This window comes from Moschus berezovskii, chromosome 23 (assembly GCF_049115385.1).
Source record: "Moschus berezovskii isolate FMDL1 chromosome 23, NW_MosBer_1.0, whole genome shotgun sequence".
NCBI lineage: Eukaryota > Metazoa > Chordata > Mammalia > Artiodactyla > Moschidae > Moschus > Moschus berezovskii.
The window spans coordinates 58,333,502-58,349,183 of NC_142482.1; the positions used below are offsets into that span (position 1 = coordinate 58,333,502).

At 42.6% G+C, this 15,682-nt stretch overlaps 1 protein-coding gene across 2 annotated transcripts; it reads left to right on the top strand.

The window, feature by feature from the left end:
- Positions 1-397: 397 nt before the first annotated feature.
- Positions 398-15,138, top strand: EEF1E1 (eukaryotic translation elongation factor 1 epsilon 1). 2 transcript variants are annotated; one of them, XM_088831442.1, is made up of 4 exons: positions 398-516; positions 4,774-4,974; positions 9,670-9,765; positions 14,484-15,138. In XM_088831442.1, the coding sequence occupies exons 1-4, from the start codon at positions 430-432 to the stop codon at positions 14,622-14,624; spliced, it is 525 nt and encodes a 174-aa protein (XP_088687568.1). In that variant the 5' UTR covers positions 398-429; the 3' UTR covers positions 14,625-15,138. The 2 variants fall into 2 exon arrangements, with proteins under 2 accessions (XP_088687568.1, XP_088687569.1); XM_088831443.1 differs by lacking the exon at positions 14,484-15,138 and adding an exon at positions 10,185-10,358.
- The last annotated feature ends 544 nt before the right edge of the window (positions 15,139-15,682 follow it).

Sequence of the window (15,682 nt, forward strand, 5' to 3'; positions counted from 1 at the left end):
CCGCATTGCGGGCAGATGCGTTAACCTCCGAGCCACGAAGGAAGCCCACATAAAATATATACATAAATTGCATCACTATTATATCTTAGAGGTATTGTAAGTAAAGATCATTAAAACAAGTAAAGGCTGACTTAATTGGGCTACGCAAATTACTGGACACTAACATACCCAGCGCTCTCTGAATAATCTTTAAATTCAGAATTCTGCTGCTACCCCGGCTGCATCTCTGAGGCTGGCCAGCCTCTCTCCACCTGTCACACACCCCGCCTTCGGCCCCGCCCTCATTAACCCCGTCTCCTGCGTGTTGACACGCCCCCCTGCGTTCAGCCAATAGGCGGTGACGCTTGAGGGAGCGGGCCGTCCCTCTCAGCCAATGCAGGAGATCCTTGCTGACTCGGTCCCGCCCCTTGCCGGGAGCTCTGCCGGAAGATGGCGGCGGCCGCGGAGCTGACGCTGCTGGAGAAGTCTCTGGGGCTGAGTAAAGGGAACAAGTACAGCGCTCAGGGCGAGCGCCAGGTGAGAAGCGGAGGCGGCGCGGAGCGGGAGAGGGGGGCGGGCGCGCGGCCGGCTGGGGCCGGGCGGGGGAGGCGGCGGAGCGGGGATGCCGCCCGGCTTCTCACGTGTCTGCGCTCCCGGTCTTCAGCGGCCCTGGCTCCCGGAGGGAGTTGAGGCAGCGGGAGGAACCTGCTCCGCTCGCCGCGAACATTTCCTCCTGCCACACTGTCATCATCGCGCCCTGGGGAAGCGAGCGGGTCCTCAGAGAGCCCGCAGGGAGAGCAGGCGGGAGGCCCCGCGAGTGCGTTCAGTGACAGCATTTATTGTAAACGGTCTGTGGACACGAGTTTGAGTGAACTCCGGGAGTTGGTGATGGACAGGGAGGCCTGGCGTGCTGTGGTTCATGGGGTCGCGGAGAGTCGGACACGACTGAGCGACTGAACTGAACTGAACCTTTCATTCAAATTCCGCATCGACCTCAGAGAGCAAACGGACTGCGGAGTCCGCCGTGCCAGGCCGGGGGGTCCGGCGGTGGTCGAGGCGGCCGTGCCCCTCCCGTCCCCTCCGGAGGCTTGGTTTTCAGCTGAGTGGACTCACATTGCAGCTGTTGCGGTTACAATACTGAAAAGTGCTGCATTGCGGCGTGGACGGCCGCACGGTCCCTTCGTGGAATCCTGTTCTAAGGTCTGGTCAGGTTCCTTGTGCAGCGTGCTGAGATCTGGGAGGAAGTTCCGCAGTCTGAGGTGACCTAGTGAGGCATAGGAACTCAGATTTCTAAGGGCTTCGAAGGGCTTCTGTGTTTTATAAAGCTAAGTGGTTGCGGAGGACTGTTAGAGGAGAGGACTGTACGGAAACAACTTTGGATTATATAAGGTTTTTGCCACTTGGAGATTTTTTTCTAGAAGAACTTTTTTTTTTTCTTTCTGACTTCTTCGGAAGAACCGAAGACTGCTTCATCTCCAAAGCCGTCGTGTTATAGTTTTTACAAGTTAGACTGAAGTCTAGAAAGGGTTTCCCAGGTGACTCAGTGGTAAAGAACCCGCCTGCTAATGCAGGAGACTCGGGTTGGATCCCTGGGTTAGGAAGATCCCCTGTGATAGGAAATGGCAACCTATTTCTTGCCTGGAAAAATCTGTGAACAGAAAAGCCTGGCAGGCTACGGTCCATGGGATTGCAGAGAATCACACACAGCTGAACACACTCACACAGGGTCGGACATAGCTGAATACACACACACACAGAGTTGGACACAGCTGAACACACACACAGACACACACACGAAAAGATGTGTGACTTGCAGAGGACCGCCCACTGACTGGAGCCAGAGAGACCTGCTTTTTCCTTTTTCTCCGGCCTCCAGCTGATTCTTCTCCTGCTGCTGCTTCCTTCTCCTGCTGCTGCTTCCCTCTCCTTTGGTTTTTTTTTTCCCCCCACACGTTTGTCAAACATGAGTCCTGCCTTCAGGGAGATTACCATCCAGCATGAGAAGAGTCATGTGGGCTCTTTTTAAGCTGAACAGAATAGTCACTAATTGGAGGAAAGCGCTGTTGATGAGTGTGAAACAGAAAGTTAATTCTATTAAAAATGAGTTTGGAAACTTCATGGAAAGTTGGTGCTTAAAGTGTGTAAGAGTCAGACACGACTGAGCGACAGAACTGAACTGAACTGAAAGTGTATAAAACTAATAAATTATGTAAGATTGGGTAATTTGAGGTAACAAGTAGAGCAGCATGATGGATGATGCAATATAAGGTAAACCCAGAATTATAGTTGGAGTCCCAGTTGTGAGGGTTGTGGAGTTCAAGGTATGGTTTCTTATTTTAATTTAAACTTTTTTCTTTTTTTCAAGCAGAGGGCAGCTACTGAAGGTTTCTATTGATGTGTTTGGGGAAAGGGATGATGACCTATGATAAGATTCATTCATTTTTTGGGGAAGACAACTGACAGCAATTAGCCAGCAGTAAGGCATTCTCTGCAATAATATCAATAATAATTAAAATTTGAAAACAATCCCGAAATGCCACTCTGGGAGAACCATTGTTAAATTATAGTACATCAGCACACTGAGATATTATTTATGTAGCCATTGAAAGTGATTGCTTTCAAGATCATGGAAGCTTAAGATGAATGTGAAATAGTGCGTGTCCCATGACTGCAACTGTGTAAGGTTTGTCTGCTTAGACTGTGAACGAAAGAAAATGAACTTTCCAGCCAGTTGTACTTTATTGAAACCCCGACTCACCCGTCACAAACCTGGTGACCTTGGTTCTGCATCTGTGAACTGAGGATGAAATTGCTTGCCTCTTACGCCCTGGAGAAGGAAATGGTAACCCACTCCAGTATTCTTGCCTGGAGAATCCCATGGACAGAGAAGCCTGGTAGGCTGCAGTCCGTGGTGTCGCTAAGGGTCGGACACAACTGAGCGACTTCACTTCCCTCACTGCGTCTCAGAAGGTGTAACGATTGGATGAGAAAGTAACCGGGACTTTTTTGACTTCCTGTGGTGGGGTTGTGGATGACTTATTTTTACAAGTAGCTCTCTTTAGAATTGTCCTTTCCCTCCCACGCTCAGCAGTTGTGAGTTCCTTTCTTTCCTCTTTCTCTCCTCTCTGTTCCTTCCTTCCTCCCTCCCTCCCTCCCGGCCTCTTCCTCTTTCTCTCTTTTCCTCTTTCTTCCCTCCCTACCTCCCTCTCTCCCTGGACCTACCATCAAGTGCTGGAGAGGGAGATGACAACCCACTCCAGCATTCTTGCCTGGAGAATCCCATGGACAGAGGAGCCTGGCGGGCTACAGTCCACGGGGTCGCAAGAGTCAGACACGACTTAGTGACTCAGCCACCACCATAAAGGGCACACAGTCACAGCCAGGCAGTGGAGCGCTGGCAGCACCCTGAGCGAGTTTCATGTTTACTGTTTTATTATTGGTGATCTTGGAAGTGATGGTGTCACTTGAGGGTAAAGGCAGAAGTGAGAGTTCGGGGAGCTAGGCAGTGAATGGAAATAGCTGGTGAGGAAGTGGAAAGCTGAGACCACCTCTGGTTACTTCCTTTATTTTTTCAGAGGTGACCTTTGAATCTGTATCCATAAAATGTTAATCTTCCCATATACTTCACATGGTCTTGTTGACCCAGGTTTGAGTGTGAAAGGGCCCTGCATAGAGTAAGTCACTTTCTGAGTTCAGGAGACTGAAAAGAGCAGGAAAGAGCAGCTGTCTTCTGAAAATGTTCTCTTGCGGTTTCCTGGAGTTTAGATTGTTTACTTGTTCTTTATAATTGTTTAGTCTCCCTATTGGTGATACTTTCCATTTTCTTTTAAATTTCTCAAAATACTTTGCCTAGCTGTGCATCAAAAACTTTTAAATTAATTAGCAGTTTCTTATAATCTGATCCTTTGTATTGCTGTTATAATCAGGAAAACATTAAAAAGTAGAATTGTTTTTCAGATGATTACCTGAAGCCCTGACTTTATTATAGACTTTTATTATCAGTGTATTCATTCAGAGTTACCCCAGAATTGATGAATATACAATCCATGGCAGCAAAATCACCATCACAGTTCATACCATATAATGAGTTAACTAATTGGTTAATGAGATAACTAATTTTATCATAGCATGTCTCTTAAACCAGGCTACAACTCATTTGGTGGTTCTCCCTGTATCAACATGAATTCAGTGTTCACTACAACTGTTTCTTGTTTTTGTTATTACAAAGCTGGGTTTATTTAAGCATATTCGTTCACCTTGCTAAATAGGGTGTGGGTAATCTTGATCAAAATTAATGTGGTATTATTAGGATTTCCATTTTCTACTTTTGTACATGTGTAGTTATAAATTAGGTAGAAATATCATTACTCATTTTTGCAATGTTACTACCAGTTTCATGACATCAAGCAACTCTTATCAAATGTAAATTAATATAACTGTTACTTTCCTGACTTTGATTTGTATATAGTTTAATATCTTCGTGCTTGCTTGCTTACTTGCTCAGTTGAGTCCAACTCTTTGGGACCCCGTGGGACTCTAGCCCACCAGACTTCTCTGCTCATGGGATTTTCCAGGCAAGAAAACTGGAGTGGGTTGCTATTTCCTTCTTCAGGGAATCTTCTAGACCTAGGGATCAAACCTGTGTCTCCTGCATTGTCAGGTGGATTCTTTACCACTGAGCCACCAGAGAAGCCTATTTAATATCTTAAGAGTATTTAAAAAAAAAGTTTAGGATTTAGAACTTATCCGTTGTGATGGTATTTTAAGATTTCTTTTTTTTTTTTTCTGTTTAAGATTCCAGTTCTTCAGACAAACAATGGTCCAAGTCTAACGGGACTGACTACCATAGCAGCTCACCTAGTCAAGCAGGCCAACAAGGAATATTTGCTGGGGAGCACGGCGGAGGAGAAAGCCGTGGTTCAGCAGTGGTTAGAGTACAGGGTAACTCGAGTGGACGGACACTCCAGTAAAGACGGCATCCACACTGTCCTGAAGGTGCGGCGAGATTTCTTTTTACGGGTGATGTGCATGAACTGGTAATAGCCGGGACCTGTTTTCCCTGAGATGCGGTAACTGAAGCTGTTGGTCTCTTTACTGTTTCCTCTGCCTTGAGATACTTTGTCCCTGATACTGCCTTTCCCTGGAACAGACTCTGCGCACCCCTCAGCTCCGACCTCAGCTCAGATACCCTTCCTCAGTCACATCCTTGGCTACTACCTCTCTCTCACAGATGCACTTTCTTGTTTAAATGCTTTTCTTTACTAACATCCTGTGCTTTTCCTTTGTAGCACTCATCACAGTCAATAATTATAGGTTTTTATGATTTTTTTCTTTTATATGATTGCTTGATACTTATTTCCCCCAGTCAGCAGTTCTGATTCTCTAAGCAGCAAAGTATTTCCTTAAAGGAAAGAAGGAATCAGAGTTTGACAGGGTTGTAGTTTGAGAGAAGCCTGTCCGATTCATGTGAGAATTCCCGTTTCCCTCCCTTGACACGTAATGCCTTCAGTTCAGTTCAGTTCAGTCGCTCAGTCATGTCCGACTCTTTGTGACCCCATGAATCACAGCACGCCAGGCCTCCCTGTCCATCACCAACTCCCAGAGTTCACTCAAACTCATGTCCATCGAGTCGGTGATGCCATCCAGTCATCTCATTCTCTGTCGTCCCCTTCTCCTCATGCCCCCAATCCTTCCCAGCAGAATTTGTATTTTCTTTCTAAAGAAATCAAATTAGAATTCAAGAAGCTATTGATATAAAATATAAACCAAATATGGCTCTAGAGTCACCAAGAATGAAAGTTTCTAAATAAAATTATTTTTGTTACCTATATAAAAATAAAGCATTTTTTCTTTTTTTTAAAGCTTAAAATTTCAAAGACCCTTAGACATCACCCAGACAACCACATCATTGTAGGAATCCTTTCTGTTTCCTAATTTTATGCCAATTATAAATTGGTAATGTAAGTTGTACGAGAAGAATTCCTAGTACTGAAAGCTTTTCATTTATCATTCTGGGGGAAACGGTTTAAATTCTGTTCCTGACAGATACCAGCAACAGAACTGGCAGAAAATAAACTCCAGGTCTTTTTCCTTTATGGGTCTGTCACGATCAGCTGTCCTCTTTTTAAGCGTTTTTGTTTGTTTGCTGTTGTTTTAGTGCCATTATTTACTTTTTTATGGCTGGGCTGGGTATTCGTTGCTGCACCGGCTTTCTCTGGTTGCATCGAGCGTGAGCGTCGCTCTCGTTTTCGTGAGGCTTCTCGTTGCAGTCATTTCTCTTGTTATGGAGCACGGGCCTGGGGACTCAGTAGTTGCGGCTTCCAGGCTCTAGAGCACAAGCTCAATTGGGGTGGTGCACGGGCTCAGTTGCTCCAAGGCATGTGGGATCTTCCCAGATCAGGGATTGAACCCATGTCTCCTGCATTGGCAAGTGGGTTCTTTACCACTCTGCTACCAGGGAAGCCCTTTCAAGTCCATAAATATTCACTTATATTATCTCTGATGACCCTCTTAGTATTCTGTCATATAGTTGTGCCAGCATTTAGTCTGTCCCCATGTAATTACCAGACTGTGGCTAAATATTTTAATGCATTCCTTAGGCTAAACTCCTGCAAGGGAAATTGTTGGACCAAAGTTATATACATTTCTAAGGCTATGTTGCTCATTTGCCTTCCAGGAAAGTGTTTTATTGTAGTTTGGCAGTATATGATAGCCGTGGCCTCTTCCACAAAACCCCTGCTGACATAGATGTTACCCCTTTTCCTCCTATACCACCCCAATTTCATGACAAAGCCAAAAAGTGATCTCTTTGTTTACTTTGCTGTTTTTGTGTGTGTGATATTATTAATGCTGTGGCATTTTTTTCATAACACGAGCATTTTCATCATTTTTTTAAAAAAATTTGCTTACATATCTTCTTTGCCTATTTTTATACTCGGCTGTTTCTGTTGTTATTACTTCTTTAAAAAAATCTTGCTATAAGGATATTGTAAAAGGATTTAATTTATTTGCTAAAGTTAAAACCACAGTGGCTCAGAGCTAAGGTAATATGTAATTAAAAACAGGCATTGGGCTTCCTCCGTGGCTCAGTGGTGAAGAATCCACCTGCTGTTGCAGGAGAAACAGGTTGGATCCCTGGTCCAGGTAGATCCCTGGAGTAGGAAATGGAAATCCACTCCAGTATTGTTGCCTGGAAAATTCCATGGACAGAGGAGCTTGGTGGGCTACAGTCCACAGGGTCGCAAACAGTCGGACATGACTAAGCACGCCCAGGAAGATCGCTCATGCTGAGCAGCAGCTAAGCCCATGCTCCTGAGCCCACATGCCGCAACTACTGCAGACTGCATGCCCTAGAGCCCATGCGCCACACCCAGAGAGTAGCCCCCACTCTCTGTAACTAGAGAAGAGCCCTCACAGCACAGCCAAAAATAAATAAAATTATTTTTTTTAAAAAAAAGCAGGTGTTAGGATACACTAACATTTGGATCCAGATGAAGGATGTGTAAAAGTCTCTCAGTTGTGTCCAAAAGTTTGCGACCTTATGGACTGTACAGTCCATGGAATTCTCCAGGCCAGGATAATGGAGTGGGTAATCTTTCCCTTCTCCAGGGGATCTTCCCAAAGAATCGTCACTATTAATCTATTTGGCAGCCCTTTGAGAGCAATATCTAACCAAATAGAGAATATCAATGAAGTGAAGTGAAGAAGTGAAAGTCCCTCAGTCGTGTCTGACTCCTTGCGACCCCATGAACTATACAGTCCATGGAATTCCCTAGGCCAGAATACTGGAGTAAGTTTAATAATAGTTAAACAGAAAAATCAGATAGAACTCTGATGCCAGTTTGGCAGTGATATCAGAAATACTTGTTTAAAATATATATATATATAATGAACATCAGTCTTTAGTTCTTTTCCTTGAATATTTTGAGTATGAAATTCTGTGTTTTAAATTTCAGAATTTCTGAAAAATCATAATTTAATTTCTGAACATTTTGGTTTATATCACTAATCAGAAAAATATTACCTCTTCATAGTTTTTGAAACTCCATTTTAAAGGTTTTATAAGTAAAGAGTATAATCTTAAAAGAGTCTTTATAACAAACACATGCTGTGCTGTGCTTGGTCGCTTAGTTGTGTCATTGTGACTTTTGAGACCCTATGGACTGGAGCCCGCCAGGCTTGGCTCCTCTGTGCTTGGGATTCTCTGGGTAAGAACACTGAAGTGGGTTGCCATGCCTTCTTCCAGGGGATCTTCCCAACCCAGGGATCGAACCCAGGTCTTCTGCATTGCTGATGGATTCTTTACCAACTGAGCCACCAGGGAAGCCCTAACTAAAACTTAGATTTGGAATATTTTAAGAATATATATACTATACAAAGCGGTGTTAAATGATTATTTCAGATTCTTTTAGAGATGGTTCTTAAAATTAATTGTAGATATATTTATTTTATTCTTATGCTGTATCAAACTTGTTTGATATGAAGACATTTGGAGGAAAAAATATTTCCGTCCCACAGATTGCTAGGGAATTTAAGTGATAGCCTGTATATACCATTGTGTTTTACCTTCTCTGCCCAGTTTTATTTTGATGCTTATGCATTTGTTTCCTTGTCTATGAACATGTTTCTTTATGTCATCATCTGTACCACCCCTTACAATCCCATATTCATATTCAGTTTTGAAAATTACTGTCTTTAAATGAAGGCTTGGACAAATTCAAAGAGTTCAGATTCAATTCAGCTAACATTTACTGATTACTGAACCACTGGGTGCCAAGCATGTGGCATATGATTAGAGAATGAAAACAGACTGCTCTCTCTGCAGCTTAAGAAGTTTTTCTAGAATGATTACATGGGAACGTTAATCAGCCTTAATAAAGAAGGGAATGCTGGCACAGGCTGCATCATGGATAAACCTTAAGAATATTATGCTAAGTGAAATAAGCCAGTCACAAAAAGACAGATAACAGTGCATGATTCTGCTTATATACAGCATATACGACATTCTGTGAATAGAGTTCATAGAAATAGAAAGCAGAAGAGTGACTGCCAGGGCCTTGGGGATGAGAGAAAGGGGAAGTTGTTTTAAAAAGTCCAGACCGGTAGTTTTCTGAGATGAAAAAGTTCTGAACGTTGATTGCACCACAGTGTGGATACCCTTAACATTAAGTGAATTATGCACCTACAAATGGTTGTGGTGGTAAATAAAAATTTGATTAATTTTAATGTGCTACATGTATTTATTCTCAATTAAGAAGTTAAAAATATACATATATAAAAAATCTAACAAAGTAATACATTATAATTCTCTTAAGACGTAGGAATTGTTGAGGAGCTTTTTATATTTCAGTGGAGAAAATAAATTAACATGAGCATGATTTGCAAAGAAAATCTCCCCAAAGAAACAGCTGGAGTCTTTGAAATTACCATAGATGGCACTGTGAATATCATTTTCTAGTATTTTCTTATTTCTTTAAAATAAAATGAGATGAATAATAATTATCCTGTTTTTTAAAATGAGTTGATGTATGATTTGTGATTTCAAATAAATTTCTGTTATTGTCAAAGATCGAATTTAGTAAATGTCAGTGTTTTGTTTTCTAATAGCTTTCTAAATGTTTCAAATCAAATGTATAATTAAGTTTACTGTTATTGTTTTTTAAATTAATATTTTGTTACTTGTTTTTCTAGGATCTTAATTCATATCTTGAAGATAAAGTCTACCTGACAGGATATAACTTCACATTAGCAGATATCCTATTATATTATGGGCTTCATCGCTTTATTGTGAGTATTCAAATAGTTATTGGCTCTTTCTGTCTGCAGTGTTCAGAATGCCTTTTTCTCATTTGTCTTGAATCTAAATCAAATTTGCATTTTCACTTTATCAAATGAAAGGGATTATTTTTATATAAGGTACCTTATGGATCCTTCCTTCTGTGGATCCATCACACAGAGGAGCTTCCTGTTCCTTGACATGCTTGGCTTCGTTCCAGTTCTTCTTGCTTTTCTTTGTGGCTGCTTCTCTTGGCACCCTTTGGCCTTGGTTGTCATCCTCACCTGGACCCCGCCATCACCTGTCCACTCCTGCTTTTAGTACCCCATCTTCTGTGCGACCTCCAGTCCTACCCCCTGGTCCCATCGTTACGTAAAGTAACCCAGTTTCTACCCTTTTCTGAAGCCTGTGTACTTTCTTCCCCATCCAGCCTAGATCGCTGGATGTGTAACTTGAATCCTCAGCTCTTGGTTAGTCCAAATACACACGTTCAGTCCTGTCTCCGTGCTGAGCTGTTTCAGAGAAATCACACACAAGCTGTTATTAAGAAGATGAGCATTTCTCCCCTCTAATTAAAAAAATAAAAGACTATAAGGAAGTGTGACTTTTGCAAACCAGTGCTTATTTTACATTCTTCTCACTCTGGCTTATACAGGTCATGCAGTAGGGAAAGGAAATACTCAGGAGGGAGCTTGTGTGAAAATCTTTGCCAGCAGAGTGAACAAGGTCCTAATTCCCTAATGTACCAGCTGCCAGGTGATTCTAGGTTCCCACAAGGGCCTGTGGTTCTTAAGCAGGTTGGAAGTGTTTCATTCAATACGAGGCTTCTGGGAGTTCCCTGGTGGCCTAATAGTTACGATTCTGGGCTCTCACTCCTGTGGCCTGGGTTCAGTCCCTGGTCGGGGAAACTGAGATGCCACAAGCCATGTGGCTCAGCCAAAAATAAGTAAACGAAATAAGGCTTCAAAGAAACCCCAAAACCTAGTCTTCCATTGACAGTATTCACTGATCCCTGCCTATTTATAAATATCTCTATTTTGAGATGTATATCCTCTTTGTATGATTGCAATATTATGATTAAGGATCTCATGTTCATTTTTTCTGAAACAAAATTGAGTGGAATAATATGTAAATCACTTCACCATCCCTTTGGGTTCATCAAATGAGTCCACAGCTGAAGCCTCCACTCTGCTGCACACGCAGGCAGGTTACGTCGGTGCATTCTCAAGGAGCAGGCCTCACAGACGGAGCCTGTGCTGTGACCGTTTTGCCCTGTGGTGTTGAATGACACCCTGCTGAGTTGGGTGTAAACGTACCCAGGTGAGAAGAAAGTGATTTCTAGGTATTAATTTCAGGCAGGGTCGATGGGAGGTTCAGATAGCTCCATGCTCAAGTTCATCCCAGAGCTTCTTGTTTTTCTTGGCTGTGTATTTATTTTTACCCTCATATGTTCCTTCATTTCCTTGTTCACATTATTAAATACTTAGTATGTAATCAGCACACTCAGCACCGTGTATGAAGCAGGGAACCTTCAAGTCATCAGATGATCCCGCTGGGTTCTGTCTCGGCGTGGGCCCACTTTTAGCTGTGGCCGAGTCCCTTTTGCGACCTGGTCTCTTCACTCCCTCTGAGGAGCGTTACGCTGTTCTTCCTTTGCTGCACTGCCAGTTACTGTGGCCGTTCGTGATTAGCGCAGTGACTCGTTGCTCTCTTGACGTGATTTCACCAGTGCACAGCAGCCCCCATGAACAGGCTGTTACTCCAGATTATTAAAATCCTTTGTAACATTACGTGCTGCTCAACCATAAGATTGTTATCAATTGAAATGCATTTGTTTTGGAATTTGGAATACCAGTAGAGATATCATTCTTTTAGAAAGAAAGGAGAAGTTAAAAAGAAATAGCTACCGAACAATCTAGGCATGCCAGCTGTAAAGAGTGTCCCAGAGGCAGCGTGGAGTCTGCTGGAAGGCTCACAGACCAGCATTTCCTCTGATTGGGAAAGGGTCACTCAGAGTGTTTCTCACATGTCTTCATGGAAAATTAGTGACTAAGGATATTATCTGTTTGGCCTTACAGTTCAAACTGGTTAAAGAGCGCCAGTGTAAATAAGAAGGAATGGTTCACTAGAAAGGCTGAACATCACTGCAGACACACTGGCATGCAGACCAGTAAGAAGCAGGAAGTGTTAACTAGAACAATCGCATTGTGTTTCCCATTATTAAAAAAAAAAAAAAGGGCAAAGAAAAATTTCAGCTGGAAAAGGATGGTGGAAAACCAGCTATAAGTAACATAGCCGGTGGGGATCCCATCCCAAGAGTTCTAAAAAAATGTAAGTTTGGTGAGAGTCAAGTCTTCTGTTTGTTTCTCTGTTTACAGTATGTTTTGCAAAAGAGTAGTGGTGGTAATAAAACCAAAAGGTTAAGTGTAACATGATCTTCCTGGAAACAGGTTGTATTCTAGCAAAATGTCCTGAGGGAAAGTGAACAAATTTACATTCTCTAACTTAGATCATATAATTAAAAGAATCAATTAGGAAATGTTAGAAGAAACTTTAGAAGCTCTTGGAATGAAAATTATTTTATGCTGTGGGTCTGTTGTATTCCTGACACTGGAGGCTGGAAAATTTGCAGTTTTCAAGTTGTGCAGTCCTGATTCTGCCGGCTGCTGTTGTGGGTTGCTGCTGTCATCTTCAGGAACAGGCCTAGTGGCAGCGTTCACCAGTCTCTGACAGCCCAGGCTGTTGTGAAGTGTAGGTTTTAAAACAGACCCCGCCCTCCCCACTGCAGCCCAACTTGAACCTAGATCAAACAAGCGTTACTGTTTGGAAATGCTTTCTTTGTGCATTTTAATTCATTCTGAGCAAGAACATCTCACAAAACAGCTGAGTAAAGGCTTTTTAAAATGAGAGAGTTCTAAAATTAGATTGTAAGCAGTCAAATTGGACTCAACATAGGTATCAACAGCTGACATAAGATCGAGTTGGAGTACTACTTGTTACTGCTGTTTGCTTTAGCTATCAGTCAGTAAAGAGGTTTGTTGAAATTGGTTTTGAATTTTATTTATGTATATAACATATGTATGAGTGTGAAAGTGGGCTTCCCTGGTGGCTCAGACAGTAAATAATGTGCCTGTAATGCAGAAGACCCAGGTTCAGTCCCTGGGTTGGAAAGATCCCCTGGAGAAGGGAATGGCCATCCACTCCAGTGTTCTTGCCTGGGAAGTCCCACGGACAGAGGAGCCTGGCGGGCTACATACGGGCCATGGAGTCACAAAAGAGTCGGAGAGGACTAGACCTATCAGCAGAACAGCAGCGAACAGCACTTTGCATGTAGGATTTAAACTGGAAAGTGAAACTATGGAGCAGCAGCAGTGAGGCTCACTGCTAGTAAACTGGCCCAACAGAGGTAGACGTTTGACATCAAAGAGATGCTAACAGATCAGATAGTAGTGCAATCGTATCCTCATGTCGTGAAGGCAGAAAGGAAGGCCGGATGGCTTCAATCGCTTTTCTGTTTAAATTGCCTGGTAGTAAACAGGAAAGGAATTACACGTTCAATTAAACATTTGTTGAGAAAATGCTACCTGTCTACCCTTTATAATATTTTCTATTCTGTAATAATTATCAACTACCAGAGTGATTTGTCCTTCAGTGTTGCTGAACTGGTGCCTTAGGAGAGTATCTGCCTGTGGACACAAGTATACACAACAAGCAGGTGGCTAATGGATTTGCGGTCTGGAGGGTGACTGAGATTGTGTGTGTTTGTGAACATTCCTAGTCAGTTTCATGGAGACTTGCCATATGTTAAATAAATGAACTAACAATAGGAGGAGGAACTACACTAGTCTTACCTGGTCCGTGGCTGGCCTGCTGGCCTCTTCTTGCCTGACACCTCTTCATGATTCCAATCCAAAATTTGGCTCAGAGAAAAGGCTTCCAGTCACCTGCACTGGGGTCTGAGCCCAGTGAAGTGATTGGGGGTCTGACTCACCGCGTTGATTGCATCTTTCCCTAACCAAGTCTCTGGGCCTCCTTGTAGCAGGACAGTCAGTTCTGTGAGCTGCTCCATCCGCTAAAGGTCAAGTTCAGCTTTACTGCAAAGAGAATTCAGAATGCCTGTTGTTCATTGGAGGCACACACCCTGGGAATGGCCCTTCCTCCTTCTGTTAAGCGATAATTACTTAACAGTAAAAGAGTCATTGTGTATTTCTCCAGAGTTTACTAGAAATCAGCAGTTGTCTGCTCATTGATATACAGCAGCCATCCAGAAATGTGTGTGTATGTATATTTGTAAATATGTATGTTTGTGACTTTACCTTGTATTCCCTTGTTAAGTATGTTACATGCCAATAAACCGTCCTTATTTTAGGTTTGCGAAAAATACTGGAGAAAGAACCATATCTTAGTCTCTCAGAAGCTATTCTCTTCCTTTTCAATAAAATTAAAAAAAAAAAAACCCTCTGGTCTTCCAGATCCTGACTTAATGTAGACTTTTCGTTTGTTGAGAACTTGAGATTTCACTCAGAAGCACGTCTGGTCTTGACGGCAACATGAAAGCCTTAAACAAATGGAGAGCTCATCCAAGTGGCTGAGATGGTTCACTCCTATCTGAATATGTTGGCTTTGATCACCGGGGGTGCCCCCCCTAGTTTCTGTCTCCCACTCGAGTGATATTAATATTTGCACTTATGTAATGTCTGTGCTGTGTGTGTTTTTCATCTCTACTTAGGTTGACCTGACAGTTCAAGAGAAGGAGAAATATCTTAACGTGTCACGCTGGTTTTGTCACATTCAGCACTGTCCAGGGATTAGGCAGCATTTGTCTAGTGTTGTCTTCATCAAGAACAGACTATATACTAATTCCCAGTAGAAGCCGCCCGCGCCCCGCCCAGAAGAGGGAATAACCATGTCCAGTGGGAAGTGTGTTTCGAACCAGAGGACTGATGTGAACTGATATGCACCCATTCTCTATTTGTTGAAGTTGGTAGAATTTAAGTACAAACTCATGTCCCAGCATTTTGTCTGTTTTTTTAGTTGACATTTTGCAGCTTTTTTTAATGTAAAACTTCAACTGCTGTCAAAACTTGAGTTGAAATCAAGTTATCAATTATCTTGGTTTTTATAGATACAGATGAAATTTCTGTTAATAAAAGTTGCAAATCAGTGGTTTAATCTTTAAAAAAAGAAAAGTCCTTCCAGTGATTGACATATTTGACTGTTTATTGACCTCTTTCATCTTGTAAAATTCATTTTCCCCTTCTGCATATTTCTAGTAGTCTGTTTATTAACAGCTAGAGTAAATTGTCACCAAGGAGACAAAGGGAAGACAGATGGATTTGTCTTTCCATCTTTATGTGAGCCAGTAAAGGTGGTTGAGAAAAATCTTTCTTGTTTCTTTCTTTCCTGTAGTCAGTATTCATTGAAGTGAAACCAACTGCTGCTCTGCCGGAGAGGGAAATGGGATAGAAGAGGGAAATGGGATAGAATACGTTCCCTCAAGTTAATGGTTCTTTTGTTGGCCTTGGGCGTATTGGAATGTGCAGCAGCTAAAAAGGGACGGGAAATTCCCACCATCCCCTAATTTTGGACTCTGTAACTACTAGGTTTTTCTGAACTATTAATAAAAACCAACATAGAAAGGCTGCCTCAATGCCCTAAAGAACAAAAACTCACACTTTATTAACAAACCGATATAATTTATAAGCAATGGCAAGCCCCTCCAGTACTCTTGCCTAGAAAATCCCATGGATGGAGAAGCCTGGTAGGCTGCAGTCCGTGGGGTCGCTAAGGGTCGGACACGACTGAGCGACTTCACTTTCACTTTTCACTTTCACACATTGGAGAAGGAAATGGCAACCCACTCCAGTGTTCTTGCCTGGAGAATCCCAGGGAAGCGGGGGCCTGGTGGGCTTCCGTCTATGGGGTTGC

Excerpts from the sequence above, each read along its gene's own strand:
- EEF1E1 (XM_088831442.1), top strand. The coding sequence starts at position 430 with ATGGCGGCGGCCGCGGAGCTGACGCTGCTGGAGAAGTCTCTGGGGCTG. Across the intron at positions 4,975-9,669 it reads GCATCCACACTGTCCTGAAG|GATCTTAATTCATATCTTGA; the intron begins GTGCGGCGAGAT and ends TTGTTTTTCTAG. Across the intron at positions 9,766-14,483 it reads ATGGGCTTCATCGCTTTATT|GTTGACCTGACAGTTCAAGA; the intron begins GTGAGTATTCAA and ends ATCTCTACTTAG.